Genomic DNA, 23,208 nt, shown 5'->3' with positions numbered 1-23,208 from the left:
CCTATTGCCTGGTCAAAAGTGTTAAGTCTGCCCATAGCTATTTTACTCTTAAATTATTAAATACTTTTTGATATCAAATTAAAAAATCTTAACATTTTCATCCTCTTTTCCATAGTCATATCCTTTCAGTTCATGCATCCACTCAAGACAATGTTCATACAACACAGACTGGTTTTAAACTTTAGTAAAATTATTTCCGAACTCCAAGCCAAGATTCAGCAAAACCAGGGAAACCATTGGTCAAAAGTAATCCTTGCATAGATAAAGACACTTCATTTTCAATTAAACTTGTTCCAAAAATTATTAATTTCAGGTGTAAGGTGTAAAAGACATCCTTATTAACTTAGCAATCTGTCATTTGACCATTGCTACTGCTTTGGTTAGTTTGGCAACTTTTTCTCATCTAGTACCTATGTGAGAGACTATTTTGTTATTCTCGGTACAAATCAAAAGCAACTTCTCTAAGATGCATGACTTTACCCAGCTTATACATGCAGTTGAGTGGTTTCCTAAGTGAGCATTAAGCACACATCCAGGGTCATAGTCTGGCTTCTAGTGTCCATAAACAAGAGCTCTCTCACCACCAAAGTATCTTGTTAGTATTTTTACCCATACATATGGCTACACCTTGACAAAAGCACACTTCAACAAACGGAATACCTTGTGCCTATATTGCAGAAGGGTTGCGCAACAGTGGTTCTGAAGCCTTGTACAATATCAGTCTTGCAAAAACATTTTGTCATTAAGGTTGCAACCAGCAGTGGGTTACTCTGTAAGGACTGCTGCTTTGGTGCCAACCAACAAGTCCATGAATGCTTTCCTATGTTTTCCCATTTCATCATGACACAAATTGGGAAGTTTTAAGGATGGCCTGACATTGATATACAGCAATGGATTTACAGAATACATCTCGAGCTTAAGCTGTACCAGTCCAAAATCTAGCTTGGAAACAAGAACAGATCTCAAAAAGTGCCTGGCTTATTTCATCAAGAGACTACCAGTAACTTCAGGGTTGCGAAATAGCTCTTATACAATTACTCTCTGGTAACCCAAACACATCAAAGGAACTTCAAGTCAGGAAAGTTAATGACGAGCATTTGTGGGAATCAGTGAAACCACCTTACTGCCATTCTGTCAAATACCCTAAACCAGTCTGCTCTTGAATAAGTAGATGATTAGGTAAAAGCAGACAATGGTTGTTCACCTCATATAGAAACTTTTATTATAATAAATACTGCAGAGTATGAAGCAAGTTTCAATCATGTTACTGTACTTGGTGTAAAGGACTGAAAAAAAAGAAAAAGAAAAGTGTTCTGTACACCTTTATTGACAAAATTGTATTGAAAAGATTTTTTTGAATACTGTATTAAATGAACCAAACAGCCTTGTATTGAAGATACCTGCCTCTCATGTTTTCTGCCAGAGAAATTATATATAATAATAATAAAAATCATATTCCCGTATCCTGTTGCACGAGAGGCAGGCAAAGCTGATAACTCGACCACCAGGCTCTTCCATGAGGATGATGCAGACTGGGCTCCGAGAGCACAACCCTCAAATGATACAGCAAGAAGCCAATAGTAAGGAGTGTTGGTTGCAGCAGAGGACGACTAGTGAAGTCACGGAAGAGCCTGATAGTGTGAAAGGAGAGAAGTCTTGGACCTAAGTAGCTTAAAAATTAAGAAACTTTTTTGTTATATATTTCGGTTCCTAATAACGCATGAGGCAGAATAATTATCATGTCACTCTTCTAATAATGCACCTGGCCAAATGAATAAATGTTCTTATACCAATTTTAAATGAACCATAAGTTAATAAGAAAGGCTAGGGACAGACATGATAGTTCAAATATTAAACAACAGCTTAGCAATGATATCTGAGGTGATGTGTTATGGATTGCCAACTACCCTCCCTCCCCCTCCCCCTCCCCCTCATTGTAATGTTAAGAGAATCACACACTGGAACTTAAAAAGAATTACACGAGATGATGTAAGATTATAGTGGATGGGGTGACACTGAAGTGAAAAAGGGCAATTTTACACATTTGTCAAAACACACTCAACTCCTGGTTACCTGGGTTAAAAAAAAAAAAAAAAAAAAAAAGTAAAATCACAATTCCTTCGTCACTAGAGAACAAAGCAGGTTGGCTCGGGACACACAGACATGAGTAATAAAAGATGTGTTACAGTGGGTGAATGAAGACTAATCAAGTTGCACTGGTAATTGTTGGCTAAGAGGGGCTCCAGTCCCTTGAAAGTCTCTCTCTTCTTCCCCAACCATTAAAATGTCAACTGGCCACACACTACCAAATTGACCCAAGTACAGTATTACCCAAAACTAACACAAGCATGATATTTTGCAATGGTGGAGGAGGTGGCACTTCCTTGTTTACATTTTTACACAATAGATCCTAGGTACAAAGAGGAGCCGCTGATGGCAGTGGCACTTTATTTGGGGAAATTGCGGATGAATGATTAAGGCCCTGACTGAGTCCACAATGTATTTATTCTGTGCCAAATGAAAGGCTGCTGGCCAAATGTGATAGTGTAGTGATGAACCATCAAGGTGACGGTGTAGCTATTCACCGGACAGTAGAGTAATTAGTGAAGGGTGAGAGTCAAAGTTTGTTTGGATTTTCAACATAACCAGGATGAAGAGAGAAGGATCAGCAGCAACAACAGCAGCAGCAGCAGCAGTCAGACTGATGGCAACGGCAATGGCGGTCAGGGTGGTAGTGGTGGTGCTATGGCAGAGGCGGGGTCTGGGCTTGGCCGCACTCCACCACTCTGCCACTGGGGGATCACATAGCATATTTCCTGGTCCATTCTCTGGCCAATTCTTCATACTTGACCTTATCTGTCTTGTACATTCGCGCAATCTCTGGCACCAATGGATCATCTGGGTTTGGATCACACAGTAGTGAACAAATTGAGAGGAGCACTGAAAAGGAAACACATTTTAGCTCCATTAAAGACTCGTAAACATGCACCTCTAAACTACCAAGATGCTTTCAATCAATTATTCGATTTTCATTCACATAACCAGAAGTTACCTAAGGCTAAAATTAAAATTGATACAAACCATTCTTATATTGTATCCTTTGGTAATGCATTAAATTTTGCACTTTATTCAAAGAGGACCTTACACTTTAAAATAACCATCACAATATTTATAGTTGTACTAATCTACTAACCAAAATGCTAAACCCTGGGCTCACTAACAGCAGCTAACCACTTATTAGGTTTTGAAAATGTCTCTTCAAAGAACATTACATGTATTTTAATTACACTGAACACAGCTATCAAGTCCAGGTGTACAAGTGGTAGGGTTCAACAATTAAATGAGCCAGTTATATCCTTAGTCTTTCATTGTGAGCAGATTAATTTTGTAAATGTCAATACAGGAATCTTGTAGTCAAGTGCTGATAACATAACAGCTTTATATATAGTAACAATAATGTTAATCCAACCTCTGCCTATTAAAATACTTCAACTAATAACATTATTTCTTGACTCGCAGACCCTCCCTGAAGTATTTATTCCTTACTGAGATAGACAAAGGACAGCTAGGTGGGAAGAAACCAAAGGGATTAGTTTCAAAGTACCAGTCAGCAAGCAAGGCAGTTGGGGGCCAGGTAGTGCAGCAAAGGATTTTAGGAATTACAGTTTTTCCTGCATCTTTCAATGAGCAAGTACACAAAAGAGGCATATTACTGTATTCATTATGCACAGACGTCTTCAAAGAACAAATCACCCAATTTTATGTTACATTACAAACTGACCCTCTATGGAAAATATACATCAGGTTCAATTACATGCTTGTAAACTAAAGGCCCGTGAGTGCCATCAAACAAGCCCTACAATAGACCAGTGCAAGTCCTGGTACAAGAGATCACTGTGCAGCACAAGATCAGAAAAATATGGCTATACATTCAACACATAGTAGAGTTTGTGGTGCCTACATTCAACACACAGTATGTGGTGCCTAAATGTAGCATCTAAGAATAGTTATCAGTTACATTTTCCATTCAAAGCTTGTTAAAAGGATGAGATGTTTTACCTTTTCAACAATTTACCAAGAAATATAAAACAATGGGCTACTTCCTTTCCTATTAGCGAAGTCCAAATTACACAAAAACAAATCCATAAGGCACAAAACTATGGTAACAGTCTTCCCCACATAATTTTTTGCATTTGTCACCATGTTTGGGTGGTAAGATTATACTGTATGTTTTAGTATGGTGTTTGGCCAGTCCTACGATCTGGTTAAAATCTCTCATCGTAATAATTATCATACTCTATTGTGAACTAAAAAAAAAAATCTCTAATATTATTATGTGTTTGCCCAGAAACTTTTCTAGAGCCACAACTACATAAATGACAAAAGGACAATTTAACAAATGCTTCTATATAATTTTATGTATTCTTAATGTAAAAATAAGAAAGGAAAACAAAGAAGACCCACTTGGACCTGTAAATGATGTTGAAAAGACCATTTCTCTGATGAGTAGTAAGACTGCTAAGTAAGAACTTGAGGATTTCAAGATGGACTATCTTGAGCTTTCCCTTCCAAGATAATTAATAACAATTGTACAGTCAACCCCCGGGGGTTTGCGGGGGATAGGGACCACAAGCCCAAGCGAATGGCTAAAATCCATGAATGCTTGACATCCTCTAAAAACACTTGTAACTATTTTGATAGATCAAACATCAAAAACCCCCTCTAAAAATATTTTAATAGTTTTATCCTGAAAAATGTATTTAGTCCAGAAAATATCAAAATAGAGTAATTAGTGAATATTTCTCTAAATACAGTAATTAGTGAATATTTCTCTATGAAAAATTGTGAATAGGCAAATTTTCTGCGAATAATGTGGATATACGTTCCACAGAAAAACCAGTGGGCAGGTGAAGCCGCGAACAGGCGGGGGTTAACTGTACTCGACTACGTACAAGAAAAGATTTCAATTCAGTATGTTTCATAAATATTCATAAACTTATATAATCAGAAGCAAGTTCTTACCTTTGGAAATAGTTAAGGCTGGACTCCATTGGCTCCTGAGAATGTCCAAACATATTGAACCATTGCTGTTAATATTTGGGTGGTAGATGCGGGTTGTGAAAGCGACCTAGAGAAAATAAAAATATCACACTTTACTAAAGCTACCATTATGTCTTTTCAATAAAAAGACCAAATTTAGTTAGTAGACGACTAAAACAATGAAATCCACATATCACCAAACTTCTACATTAGGAGTCCAATAGAACTTTCAATATGGGAGCCCAAGTCAACAGCTTCCAACAAATTATAAACATCTTATATCAAGCACACATGTAAGGTACTGTCCTTATTTTGGATAACAGGACTGACTGCTATTACGCACTTCATAAGTGACACTGGTTTGGATGTTATTTCAATCGAGGATATGTAGGCATATCCTCGTAAGTTCAGTCTAAACAGTCTTCCAAGGCTACTTTTACATGTGGCATGTAATGTCATAGTTTAAAAGCATATGGTTTCCACGTAGCACAGAAACTGAGCATAATCTGCCTGTATTTCTCAATCCTTTTATCCCTACTAATTTTTCTTTCTAAGACTAAAATTCTATACATTTTTTTTTTTTTGTAATAAAAATAGTCTCTTTAAATGGTTCCATCAGTGCTTAATAAACTCAACTGAAGTCCAGTGCTGATAGGAGATTACCCTCAGGTTCTATTAAGAAAAATTTTACCGCATTAACCCCTGCTGAAGAACTTTAAAACAGGTTTTGAGCGAACTCCGGACTAACTCTTGTGAGTATAATATTGTGCACCATACAGTTTGGATGAATTTAGCAGGAAAAATGTTCATATCACTTCAATTGGCTATAAATGACTAATGGCAACTGTAGCAGCTCAGTAAGGGAGAGAAGTGGATCAGGGTGCCTTAAGATTTCAAGGAGGGATGTACTGCCATTCCCTAGCACCAGGACATTTTTTTTTTTTTTTATTTATTTACTCATAAATGTACCCAGCGATTGCTGTTGGTTTTAGTTCTTATCTGTTATAGTAGTTCAGTTATAATTGTAACTTTGCAAAGTAAAGTGCATGGAAATATTAAAAAACATGTACAGTATACCTCTCAGAAAGCTGCTACATTGCCCATCTCAGTAAATCTTGTAAATATTTTATGATAAATATACTTAAGAATTTGTTACTGATTTTAGTTCTTATTTGTTAGATTATTGTGTTACCTGTAATTATAATTTTACAAAATAAAATAAATTAGAAAAAACATGTATACCTTGGTAAAATTAGCACATTTTTACGAGTGCCTCGGAAACGAGGCCCCGCACAGGTTGTAAATATTCAATTTCAACTTCCCATGGAAGGTAGAGAAAAATATTTAGTATTTTTTTCTTACACCATGCGCATTTGCATATCGTCCTCTTTCCATTGATGTTTTTTCTTATATTAGCCAACCTTAAAGTTTGCCCAGTCTGGGGGTGTGCTTAATATACATTTAGCCCGTCGTGTAAGGGTTAAAGGTTTTACCACAATGTCTAAAATTAAATAATGGTTTGAGAGCATCACACCCGAATTATGTAACAAACAGAGGAATTCAAAAACATATGAGTGACACCAAATGGACCTCATCATGGCAAATTGCTATTTGATCTTTGACATCTAACACTCCTTTTATGCTTCACAAGGCACAAAGAGTTTAGCAAAGCAAGCCTAATACAAGTAGTCAAATATTACATTTATGCCAAACAAATATAGTTCAAATAATATATTCAAGGATAAATTCCCATTTGATCTTGGTATGGCTATAATCAATTAAGTACTGTATGGCTTTCACCTTGTCCCTACAGTCCACCATACAAAATGTTGGATTCCTACCATCCATTAAAGATAAGTTTGAAGTCTCCCTCGATGTTTAAATCATAGTACCATTGACTCTTGACCTTAGCACACATTTACAGAAAGCCAGACCAAATAAAAAAGAAGAAGAAGAGAAAAAAAAAGGACAATACTGTTTGAAGGCCCAGAAAGTAAACCTAGTATAGGCACCCTGACAATGAGATTAAGTGCAACAAGCAAAATCCAAGTGTCTCTAGCACTTTACATCCATAACCATCCAAATTTCAATAGCATGTATATCTGTACTGGTGCAGATGCACAGAGAAGCAACTGAAAAGATGACCAAATAAACTATACAGCACACAATGTATGCAGATACATAAAAATTACACAAATAACCAAAAAGTAACTTTTTGATGCACTTTGCATTTTGTGCACACTTCAAAAATTAATAGAACACACATATTCTTAATTACTAGGTCTGTTAAATGCATACTAAGAGTTCTGGAAAACAGACTGAAGGAATAAAAAAAGCTTTCAAAGAGGTTTCCAATCCAGCTGCAAACAGATTGTAGACTGTGTCTTGCTTTGGAAAAAAGGCTAAAGAAAAAATTTAAGGAGACTGGGGATAGTGTATATGTATGGGTATGTGTGTGTGTGTGCAAGGATGGTGAAAATTAAAAACAGACAAGGACTGAAAAGAGCCTGGAGATCAAGACTACCGGCAAGTGTACATAGTTGGATCTGACAAAAAAAAAAAAAAATGCAGAGCTCAGAACCATTCCACTGGAACTGCAACAAATCAAAAGGGGAAGAGTCAAGTGGAAAAGCAGGTACCGCAACAGCAGTTAGAAAAATTGTAGTAACAGCTGGTATGAAGTGCAGAGTGTGCTAGTCTACTGGTAAATAAAAATGATCCTTTCAGCTGACAAAGTAAATGCTTGCGCCTCTCAAGACTTCTGCACTCTGCTACGGTAACACGGGCATAGATAACAAGAAGCAACAGTAAAGTGGTGGTTGAAGGTCACTTAGCACAAGATGTGGCATCCAGTGGCTGGAAAATAAATCAAAATATTGGGATGGTTTGGATACGTGACGAGGTATTAAAAACTGTGGCAAGAGGGGATGAGGAAAAGTCAGAGAAGCAGGAGATATGGAAGTAACTAGATAAACCCAGTATGCTCAGGAATCATGGAAAAAGTGCAGGTGAAGACCTACACCACACAGGAATTCTAGCAGTAAATGAACGTACAAGTGAGCTGATGGAACTAATGAGAAACCAATATCAAAATACCAATGAGGAGTACCCTCAAGGTTTGATTATTTAATGATATACTATTTACTGTATACCTATGACATCTTGTCAAGACAAAAGAGCCAAGCCAAACATCAGCTCACAAAAAGCCTAACCCACAAAATTCCTTTGCTTACAATAATCCATCATTGCACTGTTGATGAATGGTTTAACCAGTCCTATGAGTTAACAGTCTTATATATAAGAAGGACTGCAGAATTTCTTACTTCTTACCGAAGAAATTACAAATATTTATGAATGCAAAGATAGGAAAACAATGTTGCGATGACAATTTTTCTAAGGATGTGTTTCCTATACTTTACATACATTTTTGGTTATAAATTGAGCAATCAATTATAACTTTACATACACTGTTGGTTGTAAATTGAGCAATCCATCTACAACTTTACATTGTTGGTTGAAAACTGAGCAATCATTTATAACTTTGCAGACATTGTAGGTTGTAAACTGAGCAATCATGGGGTGTTCGCACTAGATGCATTGCTGGATTGGGGAGTGTTATTCATCAAATACCCACAGGTCAAAAATGTGAGACCAATTATTTATAAGTGTTGTTCTGTAATAATTCATTTATTGGATTCGGCAGTGTGTTACTCAAATACCCACAGGTCAAGTGTGTATGACCAACATGACATATTACTATATTTCAATGTGTCCCTTTTTGAATGAACACATCAATCTAACAGTGGGTTTTACTTATCTTAATTGACAACAGCATGGCAAATTTGAATGTGTGACTTTAGTACAATACTTAGTACTATAGAAAAATAAATTTTTCAAAATTTTCTTGGAAAACCCTTCACGGACAGGATCCCTGCAACAAAGATACCTCCTACCTATAACACCAAAGTACACAGAACTGTTTTTCCTGTTTAAACTGGCATACAGCTACACAATACAGGCTCTTTGCTGGGTGAAAATTGATTGCAGGGTGATATATGACATTCAATCTTGTAATGCTAATTACTCATTAGGCAAAATACCTTTAATGACCTTGTATTTTCACTGGGGTTACATCCCTGTCTCATTGCTATAACTGCAAAGGGATTACAATTCAGTCTCATTACAATTGCAATTATAATAAAACTTTAATCTGATGTGACTTAAGGGTAAAAACATTACTCAGGAAGTAGTAAATGTGGAAGGAGCAGAACAAAGACATCAGACAGACCAAGAATATTAGGGAGACCAACCCAGAAGGGTACTTGCATACAGTGACCCAAATAAAAGTGGAGCCCTCCCTTCAAGTCAAACCCAATAAAGGGGAAAACCCGATGCAGAAATATTGAATGCATGCACTGTGGATTTCACTGGAATTACAATCAAATTTATGGACAATTTAGCTTGAAATACAGCTTCCTCAGTTATAGGGCACTGACTATTTGTTGTCACTGACTGTATCCAACACCAGAAAAGTTAAACCCCTTCACTGCACGGGACTGATCTCATTCCCTGAAAGGTCCCATCCGTGACGTGGGACTGATCTCCTCAGTCGTCTTTTTTAGTTTTAGTTAGGCACCTCATAACAGAGTTTCCCTTGTCATTGTAAAGAGCTTGTTTATATTTTAAAATGACAAATGGCAACATTTGATTATAACTGACAGGATAACCTAAGGCCATGGGCTACACCTTCAGTAACCATCAAAATGCCATGAAGGGAGGTTTCTCTCAAGGACGATTTAGTACAGAGGCTTTTACGCATTTGGAAACGAAAATGATAGTATAGCAGACTTGAAATATCAAATAGTTCTGATAGTGACAGCAGTGAATATAATGTTTATTATATCATACATATAGAAAAACCAACACAAGACAATTTTTTTACTTCAGGTTTTATCAGAGGAAATGACAAAGGAAGCGGATCTGTCAAGCACCAGAGATGGTGTGAGTAAACAACGAAAATGTGATAAAACTTGCGAACGGAAGATTCAGCTCAAGAAAAATTGGTGCCCTGAAACTTTTACAGGAGATTAACAATTCACATTTTCTACACAACGTCACACCTATATTTGATTTTTTTTTTTTTTTTTTTGTCAGGATTTTCCAGATGAAATTTATTGGCCAAGAGCATGCATTCAAGGTTTGTAATAAAGATTTTCAAACTGAATAAAAAAAATTGGTGTTACTTTACTCCGTGCTCTGAGAGGTATCACACTAATATGAACTTCTAATACAAGCTACATAATTCAGTATCTGAATAACTACATATTTCAATATTTTTTCTACTAGAATAAATATTTATTCTACTAGAATAAAACATCATAACAAGAGTACAGTGTAATATTAGAGTAACAATAGTAGTATAATACTATTTAAACAATAGTACAGTGTAATACTACAAGAAATGAAAATAACAAAGAAGCGAAGTACACATATAAAAGGGAGAAAATCAGTTAAACGATCAGCAGGACACTGGTCTCGTCACTAGTGGAGATAAAAGGCCAACAGCGAAAGGGTTAAACAGTGGTTTGCCAATACCAGCATTTTTCAAAACATTTACATTAATGATATGTGAAGCGACAGGAAAGATTACTGAAGCCCTTAGGCTGCTTTAACTAAGCAATAACAATGATGCCTCAGTTTTCGACACTCTGGAAACAATACCCCCATCAAGTGGGAACCACACTCTGCGTCATGATACGTGTTGCTGAGAAAACTTGTATGATATAACACTGACTCCTAACAATGGACGGTTTACAAAACTCAAGTGTTTGTGAATATGTCAGATCGTGAAAGAAACTCCTAACAAGATGTGCATCACAACCACTCATATTATTTTTACAAGTTCTAAGTGCTAACTTTAGATTACATTATCCATCTCCACAGCCTGAATTCAACTGTAATGTGCTGACCTGTAAGACATGGGACATTTCCAAACAAAAACCATCAAAAGTCTGCAAGATTTTGCAATGTGACAGACCAATGTTAAGTCAGACACTAAGCCCAGGCACCTCTCTGACTTAATGTGACTGACTCCAGAGCTTAGTACTCCATAGATCATAGAAGACACATGATTCAACTGAAGCACATATGAGAGGACGTTAGAATTTCTTTGCTATCGTCCAAAAGCTTGTCTCTAGCAAAATCTTATCTTGTTTTCTGTATTTGTGCTATGACAATTACCAGGTTAGCAATTCCTATATTTATCTGAAGACCACAAAACAAGATAAAATTGCTCACCCTTTGTGATAGTTGTAACAGACACACAAAAACACACACACACACTTTCTCTTTCTACCTCTCCCCCTAAGCACAATATTTTCTTTATGCAGTGTAATGAAATTCAATATATGAGTTAATATTAATTCAGCGCTCTGGTTAAACCATTTCTTAATATACTTTTTCACTGTGTCAAAAGCTTCCTCTGGGTAGCCAAGCCACTCCCCATGAAAACACATTAAAAAAATATCACAATGCATGTTTGTGCAATGAATAATGCAATCTATAAGGCCAAGAGGGGAATGGCAGAAAGGAAAACTTCATTATTAAGATCTTGCCTCACACTTTAGACTCCCCCTGAAGACACCACTATGCACCTATTTAACAGAAAGCAAATCCATAGGGATCAAGTGTTACATCTGGCTACAATGAATGATCTAAATGGATGTTGCTAACTGCTTATATTCTTTATACCAACTTTCATTCTAATAACATTGGTTTGGATTTGTCGTATCTAAAATGCTAGGAAAATACCTAGATATTTTCAGGTAAAATGTTAATGTACAGATTTTTCAAAAAGGGTCAATAATGCATCAATATTAGCAAGTCACTGACCTCGGAGAATTGGTGGCGTCCCATTAAATCACTTACACTCAAGTAGGTTCTCTAAAATATCACATGATCACCAATGACAATAAACTTTCCAAGATTTGAAAGGTTAAAGCTATCGCTGAAGAGCAAGTTACCAGGATACAACATTAAGTGTAAGTGTGCCAAATAGCATTCTCTAACCCCATTTCTTGCAAAAATTCAAACATGTCCTCTTCATTACTTGTCAAATATGTCCAGCACAAGCAATATGCAAAATGCTGTAACTGCTGTGTACAGAAGACACCTCTTAAGATCCAAAAATTCTGTAACAATTATAAAAAAAAAAAAAACCTGGACCACAGTAAAATCCTTCTTTATCGGGTCAGATCCTGGGCACAAAATGTAACTTATATCCATGTATTCTTTTATGTAAAAGTTGCAACTCAAACCACAGATTTTCCCCCAAATAATAGCTGGCGATACATCTTACTAATCATCCGAGATCACATTGGGAGCAAGCTGTGCGGCCATATGTAAAGACATTCCCTGTTACCTACCAAGTCCAGTTTACTTTAACACCAAGGAGTACTATACAACACTCTTAATATGACATTAGGATTCCTCAAGCTAAACGGAGAAGTGTTGTGACATCAAAAATCATGTTTATGGCCAGCACAAAAATAATACCCCATCCTTTCCAACCTGATGGCAAGCCCTGCATTTTCTATTATACAAAACTTCCAAACACTAAGCTTTCCTTCTGAATGATCAACCACGCACAAAGATGACAACTAAACACCCACCTCAGCAACCAACCAGTCACTGCCAACGTTACTGCAAAAAATGACACATCGCAACGCACGACCACTTACTTTTGGGGGTTTAAAGGGGTAGTCGGTGGGAAAATGTATTGTGAGGAAAAATACTCCTCCCTGGAATGGACTCTCTGGTGGACCCATGATAGTGGCTTGCCAATGAAACAGGTCATCACCTACTGGGCCTGCTGAACATTGTGCTGGTGGGTCCCGCCCCAGGTCCTGCAACTCCTGAAATGAAAGAGAATCATGTGTAACAAGTCCTTTTTGAAGTAGAACTAAGCAAAACCTTATTAAGTCTACATAGCAAAACTGGCAATCAAGAATAAAAATGAGCACGTTCATCCTAATGTCTTGATTTCACATCAATTACATGTTGTGGAATTTTCGTATTAAAAATTAGTATTGAATTAATTGCCAGACAATTATGTACAATAACAACAATCACATCACAATATAACCTATAAATAATCCAAAGATCAATATGAGGAAGTAAACTGCATCAAACAAAACCAACCTCTACCATCTATCATTCTGGTGCTCTTGCCGTGTTGCGAAGTCATTTCAACCATTTTTACTTTTTCTACTAATAGAGTAATTGAAGACCCTGTATGGTAACAAAACACTCAGGAATCTGTAGTCAAGATGTCCTTTTAGACCTCACTAGAGTACTGTAGTTACATTTTTAACCTTGACAATGGGCAAGCGTCCAGAATTGCTGAGATTCATTTTAAATGCTGCCTTCCACTTGCTTAACCATGAGGCATTTGCATGCAAGCTACTGACATGTAGTTTGAAAATCTGATGAGCTCAAGGGAATACATTTCGGATGGTTTTCTTGTGTGGCGAAACCAATCATCCCTGGCATTCCACAGAGAAGGACACTGGGATAATGGGTTTTGGGTTTTGCTGGCAATGGCATAGTTGGCTATCAAAATAATATACAGTGCTATAGTGCAAATGAGTGAGCAAACCAACCAATTACTGCTGCAGTATTTGGTTGGCCTCAATACAAAGTTAAGTGGTTGTTAACCTTAAAAGGGTCTCAAACAGATCAGAGGCATTGTAACAAGTACCAGAAGAAAATCAGTCCATCACAATAAGATAGCTGTGCAGATTTAATACACACATTCTGGATATTTTTCACAGAACTTGAAGAGCCTACGACCCTTTACTACCAGGTATATTTTGTTTGGTCTTTCTAGCAATTCTTCACTCACAAAAAATTGATGAAGACAAACAAGAATGGCTTTTGCCACCTTCAAGTTAGCTTCTTGGAACTTCCAGTACCTAAGGCTTAACACCACTTCATACTACTAGCATCCCAGTTAACAGCATCCATATTTGGTCTTTAGAGAATTATTCAAATTAAAATACTCCTTGCAATGCCAGAGAACAACAAAACTTGTTTATTAAACCTGCCTGCAACAGCTATTTTATCCTATGTTTGAATTTACTTTCACAAGTTGTGTTTACCCGGTATAACAAACAAAACCACACAGTGAAATACACTGAACATCAAACTTAAATCTTCATTTGACCATTTTCCACTCCCAAGCACATGCATGTATCAAAGTGCATTCTTTGGTCATCAGTTACAGTCGAAAAACATTAAAACAGATGTATCACGAGCCGTACAGTACAAGGTCTGTGAATACCGATAAGGTTTACAATATATGGCTGAGGGCTCACACACTTAATTAATCCTTGAATAGACTTAACCACTAATGACTAAAATCATATGTTGTGTTAGCCTAAGCTTGGATGGCACCTATTTCTATTAAAAGATACATATTAATATTAAAAGACATCATACAGTTAAAAGAGATTTAAGATAAAAACGAGTGTTTGTATAGCCAAAAATAAACTCTCAAAAACTGTTCAAGGCTACCCTTGATTCTGAATGCTATGTCATGCCTTTATGACGACTTACACAAGAGCAATATTGCATATCATCATGATTCATATCTTTGTTGTACAAGTATAATCAATATTTCATGCTACTACTTGCAAGTTAAGCTTATGGCAAACAATTCTCATCTGGCACAAAGTTTCTGTACTTCATACTATTCAATTTTAAGGACACAAACTAGAAAAAAACATCCAAACTGCTTTGAACTCTCATAACCCTGAGGGTAAAATTGGCAATGGAAAGGGTTTTGTGAACACCAAATTCAAGATAGGAATCAACACAAGGCATTAGGAATTACAAAGTGCCCCGATGTATTCTGTAAAAAATATCTCTATTTGCATTAGAAAACACCTTGCTTGATATTACCTATTAAATCAACCCCATACTTTCAGCTTACATTATTGTACTCAGTGTGAAATTTCAAGTATGCCAAGTGAGTAGTTTATTTTCAGCAATGATATATTCTCACCACAATCTGAATAATCTCTTCTTCCACCAACATTCAATGCATAGGCCTAATTAGATGAATATCATATTTAAACGCATAGCAGGTTTACACGAGACCAACAATAAACAAAAATGATTTGCCTTACAGACGAAGAATATAAACTAAGATGATACTGAAGACCTACGTCCATAATTATACTGTACGTAGAAAATTTTGAAAAGCTATTAAAGTGGACCCCCGCCTATTCACGGAATCATGGTTATTTTTCACAGAGAAATATTCACAAATTACTGTATTTTCATATTTTCGTGACTAAATGCACTTTTTGTGATAAAACCATTAAAATATTCAGGTATATGCATTTTTAGAGGGGTTATAAGTATTTGTGGATTTGAGCTATTTGCAGGGGAGTAGCGGTAGGCATCCCCACAAATTCTGGGGGTCGACTGTATAGAGTATACCTAATTCAAAGAATGATGTATACTATAATGCCAGTTAGCATCTTTCTTACAATTAAGGATTTAAACTGCATATCTTGATGCTCAATTGTACAACCATTCAGTCCTTGGTAAGGCTTGCAGAAAACTTAGTTTGTCTACCTAGGGCTTTAGTATATTCAAAACATTATACCAAAGCCTGAAGCTACAGTGAATGTTTGAAGTACAATTTTGCTCAAAATTACTATTAAAAAAAATACTGTACATTGAAAATACAACTTGTAATGGTGCTTGCTGTCCTATACATACATCTTACTTGGCAACAACTGAAAAACTTTGTTGCATGGTCTTTAAGACTTAGAATTAAGACCGCAAAACATTTCTTTTCCTTTCAACTGCAAGTCATATCTCTGGCTATAATCCTCTTCCACAGAGCCAAGGCCTATGAAGAAGGTACTACAAACACACTGATATTACAGTCACAATATTAATCTCAATATGACTTTTCCTCTGTGTGGTTACTTCCCTGAAAGTAAACTACTTAATGACAATAAAAATAGCTCATATGAGGTTGGTCTTCTGCCAAAGGATTTATGCAGACCTGGCAATGGCTCAACAGCAGGCTATATTGAGCCTATCATTATGATAACCATATTTATGTCAACAAGACTTCTGACAGCAGCAAAAAAGTGAACCACCTATAAAGCAATGTCGACCTCAAAGTCACTTAGACTAAGTGATCCTAGTTACCTGTTAACCTAATCCACACACTTCTCTTACCATCAAAATTGGTAGCTGGCTTAGTCTATCAGGACAAAATGCCCCTATAATTATTCTTAGCTATTAAACTTAGGTGAACACTAACCAACATTAGATTAAAAGATTGGACTGCTTTCTTGATGACATATGCTAATAATTTCACTGTACAGTACAAGTACTCAAGTACTTAATGCCATCAATGAAATAGAAGCCATATTGGATATGTTATACGGTATTCAGTGATGTGATCACTTGTCTGCAAATTCAGTTCAAACATGGCAAAAGCAATTTGATGCTAATTAAAAGTTCCAAGTTGAAAAATATTAAGAAATTAATACAGGAAATTCTAAATTTGACAACTAACACTTTCTAAGTTGGTGACTTTTGTAATCCTAACCTTTCCTTAAAATGTAATTTGTAGTTTCATCTAAACAGTGATTGAATATGTATTCTTAAAATACATTTTCGTATTCTTAAAATACATTTTCGAAGCATATTAAAACAAGGTTCACATCTGAGGTTTTAAAATAATTCAACCAAAAGCATACAATCAGTTATTTTACAAGTTTTACGAAGCTAATGGGAAGTTTGTTTGCACCTGTGATAAGGGGAATCTCTAAGTCCTGCAAATACATTAATGTTCAATGCTTTTGGTAATTACTTCTAGTCAAGGCCTTTGGGTTTTACCTATAACCCAGATAATAAGTTAACCTGCTATGGGGCAAAAACACTCCATATTTCTTCCTTTAATGAACTGTAACATAAATGAGCTCCACAGTAGGTCCTCGACTTACGGCGGGGGATCCGTTTCAGCACCACACTGAAAGTTGATTTCTGCCGTAAGTCTGTGTTTTGCCTTCAACGGCGCTTAGAATGCCGTAACTTGATGTTTGGCGCTGTAACTTGATGTTGCATCAAGTTACAGTGCTTACGGCGCTGTTAACCTGATGCTGCACCAAGTTACAGTGCTGTAAGCGCTGTTAACTTGATGCCTACTCTTGCTGTTAGTGCCATCAACAGTGCTTACGGCGCTGTTAACAGCACTGAAAAAGCATCGTAAGATTGCATCAAGTTACAGTACTGTAAGCGCTGTTAACTTGATGCCTATTCTTGCCGTTAGCGCCATCAACGGCGCTTACGGCACCGTTAACGGCACTGAAAAAGCGTCGTAAGATCGAATCCGTCGTAAGTCGGTGACGCACTGTATTTAAAATTGCTGAAAACTGCAAGCAGCATAGCAAAGCACACCATTGCACAAACGATCTTTTTTCTACAGGTATTTCGTTGCATCTAAATAGCACCTAACACCTGCATGACTTTCTGCCACATGTACACCTGAAGGGTTAATGGCAAGTCAGGAATTATATCTGTTGATGTTTTAATATGGGATACTACTTTATTCCAATTTGCTCCCAACTGTTCTCTTTTAAAATTACGACTGCTTAACCAAACGGACTTCCCAAATAAACTTACGCTAATATGTTATGCTGCACTTCAAATTTTGTCCCAACTGTTCCTCTTTGAAAACCACACCTGCCTAAAACAAACCTCTTTCAAAATTACGATGCCAAACCAAAAAACTTAAAGAATAAACTTAGTTTATATGGTGCATTTTCATCTCCTCTTGGAAAACTGGGACTGCCTAAACAAAATGACAAGTTTTTAAAAGATTATACTTCAGGCTAATATGCTGTAATGTAATTTTCCCTCTACTGTTCCTCTTTTAAAAGTATGATTGCTTAACCAAACCACACTTTCATATAAACCCTAGGCTAATATGTTCATAATTAACAGATGAGAATCATGAAAAACTTATAGCTATCAGCAATAAACACTGTATGAGTAAAATGTAGCCTACCTAACCAGACAATAACAACACGATCTAAGGACAAAGGGTCACAAACAAACTGCATTAAATTGTTAGAGAAAGCTTGAAAATGCCTCAAGTAACTGGTTTATACAGGGTAAGCTGAATAAACTCGGCACAAGGAATCATGTCCTAATCCACTGGACCTTGGCTAAAACTTGGCTAAAAAGTATGACTCTGACAGTGACAATGATACTTCCTTGACTAACCTAGGGCACCACTCCCTACCTTTCCAAAGATGCTTCTTCACATGCGACCTTAGCTGACTAATGTACGTGTGTGTGTGAGTAGGGGGCAAATTAAGACGAATACAGACTAAAAATATTCTGTAATACATACACTTGAAACACGTTATTTCTGTATCATCCCAGTGTATTTTTATGCAATAGTCTGGAAGCCATATAAAATACTGTATAGATTTTACTTAATAAACAGCTTCCAGGGTTTACTAAAGTTGTAGGTCACTGCTCATCTCATCTTAACAAAAAATGGTATGACCAGAAGACTATATAAAATTATATTACAGAGAGCAAAGTCATACTTGTGTAGGTTAGGTTTTGAAGATGGCCGAAATGGCCACAAGATTAAAATGAGTCATGAGTGACGTTCATTTTCACACTATAAACAGTTTAAACTCATAAATCTATATTCCACATTACAAAAACATAACTTTCCTGATGCAGGACTAAATGATTTTTTGGTAAATGTAAAGGAGAAGGCTACAGGAAGATAAACTTTATTAATATTTCTTGCTAAACAATATAGAATAGGGTGAATATAATGCTGTAAAGGTGAGATAATTAAGAGAAGATCACCGAGATAGAGGCATTTGCTGTATTTTATGGTTTTCTGTTAAACCAAGAGTGGCTGGTATTAAGCATGGAGGAAGCTCAAAAAGATGCCTTGTTCAGTGCAAGCCCCTCGGGGATGAAAGTTAAATTTTAATGATGAAAGTTAAATTTTAATTTCTCATCTCTAAAAATTTCTCAAATTATCTCCCCTGCAGTGCATTATTTCACCATTTTCTACATTGTTTAGTCATAAACTTATATAAACAAATTATATGTTCATGTCACCATCACCTTTATATTTACCATTTTTCTAAATATGCAAGTCATGTGCGACCTTAGATATGAACGGTGATGTACTTGAATACTTCTTAGTGCATCATGATGTTTATATTTGGGTAACAAAAGAGGTCCAAGTGAATAGTTCAAGTATGAAGGATTCTGAAAGAATTGGGTCACTGTAACTAAAGCCTGTGTCTAAAAAACTGAGATATCTAAAACCTAACCCCCCACAATGAAAAATACTCTTCTCAAAAGCTATGTTGGGTATTCTCCAAAACATGCCCATATGAATGTGTAAAGTTTGAACATTTTTGTCTAATAATACTACAGAGGTAATAAATTTGACATTAGCATAATTTCCTAAACCTAATATTTACCTCAAAAATCTACTTAAAAAAATACTTTATACAAGCATTATTCCTACAACTGCTAACCAGCTGACATTTCACTGACAGCTGAGAACATTCTAGAATGTAGTTCTATTACATGATGCAATCAGGTACATGACAAACTGGTTTTGGTTTGTTTTCCATCATCTGACCAATGATGCCTCGCCCGACAATATCACCACGGGTAAAAAGAGGAAGATTTTTTTTTTTTTTTTAGTTCGCAAAGGTCAGAATTTCTTTGCTGGTTAGTTTATTATCATCTGTGGGTGGTGAAGAGCCTTCAAACACTGGATAAACCGCATAAAACTATTTGGACTTTGCAAGTTCTTGAACATTATATTGCGGCCAACAGCAAATTTCCAGAAAACAGACAGTCAACACAACTCTAATTTAGTCATAACTATACGCAAGAGGGAAAATGATCAACTGCTAATCAGTTTAGATGTGTACAGGCACTGAGTATGACTAGCACACTTGGGAAAATGATCTGTAATGTGAAATAAGGCTGTTTTTCCTGATTGGTATCACAATTTTGAAATTTTTACTAGAAAATTCACATTTAGATGTGTTTGTTTTGGAATGGACTACAACATTGCACAAGCCTGTGATTTCGTGCAAGTGGATGTTCTAGTCCAGCCAGTTTTAATACGATAGGGAAAAATTTGACACTTCCTATAGAAGTGATTAGTTTATCCATTGAAGCCTTGTAAGTCTTGTTCTGGTTCGGTGGGTTGGGATTAACAAGGAGCAAAGCACCTCTGGGCCAGGTTAGGACCTAACCTCTGCAGATTGGTAAGGGTGGGGTAAGTTATGTTAGAAAGTAATCCTATAACATGGTAAAGGGGATAAAACCATGGTCAGATCATCCATTTTAGCTTCCATCAGTCCTATTGCAACTCTAGCTTAGCTACTGGTGTCATAGGAAAGCCCCACCCCCCTTCTCCCAAAAATTAAAAAAGTCTAAATTGACCTACAAATGACATTCTACCATGCAAAGTTAATAAAATAACGATGAATAAAGAAATTCCTTATTATCACTGACCATATGGATGATGAAGGTCAGTTAAACTTCTGAAAAAGCAGAAAATCATCAGATTCTCAAAGTGCAGATTTTTCTCAGTAACAGATATGATAAACTGCTTATGTGACTGAAAATAAACCTAAAACCACGAGTTCTGGGTTATTTTTCTCAATGAAGATAAAAATTTTTCAACTAGCCTAATCCTCTTAAAACTCTGCATCTAGTTCTGACCTATCCATTACATACAAAGTGGCATATGCTTGTCTTTCAGAAATGGGGCATTTACACACTACTGGGCACCATTCTCCAATGCCTATCCTGCTGGGTTTTCCCACAGGATACCCATGTGACAAAAAAATACCCAAGTCATTGCTTGTTTGACAAACATGAGTTTGCCATTACTCAACAAATCAGAGCAATTATAAACATCAAACTACAGTGTATTATTCCAAATAGGATCCCCTATAGACTCCCTAGCATACCCTAAAAGGGGGTAGCTTGACCCCAGGGTTCTGTCAGGATTGCACCATCATGACCAGCTCACAGCCCTGGGCTACCCAAAATAAGTCAATATCGTGGGCAAATTTTCAGTAGATATTAGTCAAACCGTTCATATTCATAAAACCTCCACTGACCAACATTTTGACAAATTAAAATCGGCCCCAGGCCCTCACCCTAAGCTGCGGCACTCGGGACACTAGCCCCTTCGGTGACTTGACAAAATCGACAGGGGAAAAAGGGTCGCCAGCCGGATTTGCCAAGCCTAACGCCTCGGCCGCGACGTGAACCTCCCCAGGAACCTATTTCGGGCCTGCGGGTCCTCCCGTCGGAGGGACAGAACCCATCCGCTCGAGGGCTACAATCCACCTCCATCAAAACAAGTGTGGCCCAAGACCCCGTGGGTTTTCCTTCGCCTTCGCCGCCCCTGTGCAGTCACGTAGGGGTCTATTTCGACAATTGGGCATCATTTTACGAGACATTGGGTACGTGGGGGTATTCAGGGCACTTCGGACATCCACAGGGCACGACCTGGGGCGGAGGAAGCGAGGATATAACGGGGGAAATGGCTCTCGATCACTGGCCTCGGCCGTCATTTTCCCAGAGGATCATAATCTACGACACCATGGGCGCAGAGACGGCCCGCATTTCGACGCCCAATTTGGGGGTGGATTCGTCCCGGGACGCAGCCGAGACGCTGAACTTACCTTATTAATTCTTTTAAGTGCCATGGCTGTCTATATATACGTAGTACACGCACACGATTTAAGCGAGTTCGCTCTCACACTGCACCAACCAAGATGGTAGATGGCGGAACCTGCGCGGAGGAATACACGAGCCAACGACCACGGAGTCCCCATGACAGCGGATTTCGGGCCCTTTTCTGTAATGTTTCTCGGGGGAATTCTTGCAACTTCCCCCCTTCCCCCCGCCGTGTTTTAGAGGAAAATGAAAATGATATGCTAAGTTTTCTGTTGCATTCACTCGTGGGATTTCACTGCCTGTGGCACCTTTCGTGTGTACGCTACGTATGAGTTGTCAAATCTGTAGGAAAATCTTATTTTGTTTATGTTAGAGTTCGTCCAACTTTTCCCATTGTGAGGGAAAATGTAAGTGTTAGCCACGTTCGTTTGAATGACTGTTATATTCTCGTAATTTTCTTATGATAATCGCGACTTCCGTTAAAGAACAATTACAAAAGTATTCATATATTTAAACTGATATGTTCCTTTTCTTCAAATTGTGCTTAAAAGACCTCTCGCGTCAAGCTAAAATGTGACACAAAGAACGGTCACCCAGTGGAGTCTTCCAAGATTAAAAACTGTCACACAACTAAATATAGGTTAACAGTATTGATCTTCGAAACGCAGGTTATATCACTGCCTATGACTTTAAGTACATCTTAACTTTTTTTGATAATTTTCATGAGTCTTCAAGCACAAATTGCCTTTTGCATCATATATTACATTAAATCCACGATATAACAGTTAAGGTATGAATGTGTCTTTGACCATTTATGCGTGTGAATGTTGTTTCTCTCTCCTTGGAGCTAACCTTTTAACGAAAAGGTTACAAGGATGTAGTTGCTAGCCCCATGCCTTTTTTCTTCGCCCTAGAAAATGCTAATCTCACATTTTCGCACCACGTGCCTTGCAAATGCGTACCTTTACCCTACAGAATTCTACCTTACACAGATATCTTGAGCAATAATTATAGAATATTTTTATTAGCATCAACCTTGGATACGTTTCCAGTTGATAATGATGACAACAAAATTAGGAAATTAAATGAAGGGCTTCTACCCTTCCCAGGATTCGAATTGAGGTCAGCGGGAGCAGTCAGAACGCCTGTACCACTGAATGACCTCAGTGGCTCAGTCGCAATAAAGCAGACGACAGCTTTATCAGTGACGTATTTTACGATGACACTTACGAAGGAACTGCGAAAGGCTACTCAGAACTTCGAAAGAAAAAAGAATTACGATAACTTTTATATACTTTATACACTTGAAACGCAGCAAATCTAATCGTGGCATGCAAGTTGCATTTCGTTCCGTAACGTCTTGCACGAACCAGTGCCTGCTCT

The 23,208-nt window shown here is 37.2% G+C and overlaps 1 protein-coding gene across 1 annotated transcript; it reads right to left on the bottom strand.

The window, feature by feature from the left end:
* Window positions 1–1,306: 1,306 nt before the first annotated feature.
* On the bottom strand, window positions 1,307–22,164 carry eff (ubiquitin-conjugating enzyme E2 eff). Its single transcript, XM_067088533.1, has 4 exons — window positions 21,831–22,164; window positions 12,780–12,953; window positions 5,023–5,128; window positions 1,307–2,940 (listed from the first exon to the last, which is right to left on the bottom strand). The coding sequence occupies exons 1-4, from the start codon at window positions 21,852–21,854 to the stop codon at window positions 2,801–2,803; spliced, it is 444 nt and encodes a 147-aa protein (XP_066944634.1). The 5' UTR covers window positions 21,855–22,164; the 3' UTR covers window positions 1,307–2,800.
* Between the last annotated feature and the right edge of the window lie 1,044 nt (window positions 22,165–23,208).

The sequence above is a fragment of the Macrobrachium rosenbergii genome, chromosome 45, assembly GCF_040412425.1.
Source record: "Macrobrachium rosenbergii isolate ZJJX-2024 chromosome 45, ASM4041242v1, whole genome shotgun sequence".
NCBI lineage: Eukaryota > Metazoa > Arthropoda > Malacostraca > Decapoda > Palaemonidae > Macrobrachium > Macrobrachium rosenbergii.
This window is presented reverse-complemented; position numbering and strand designations above follow the sequence as displayed.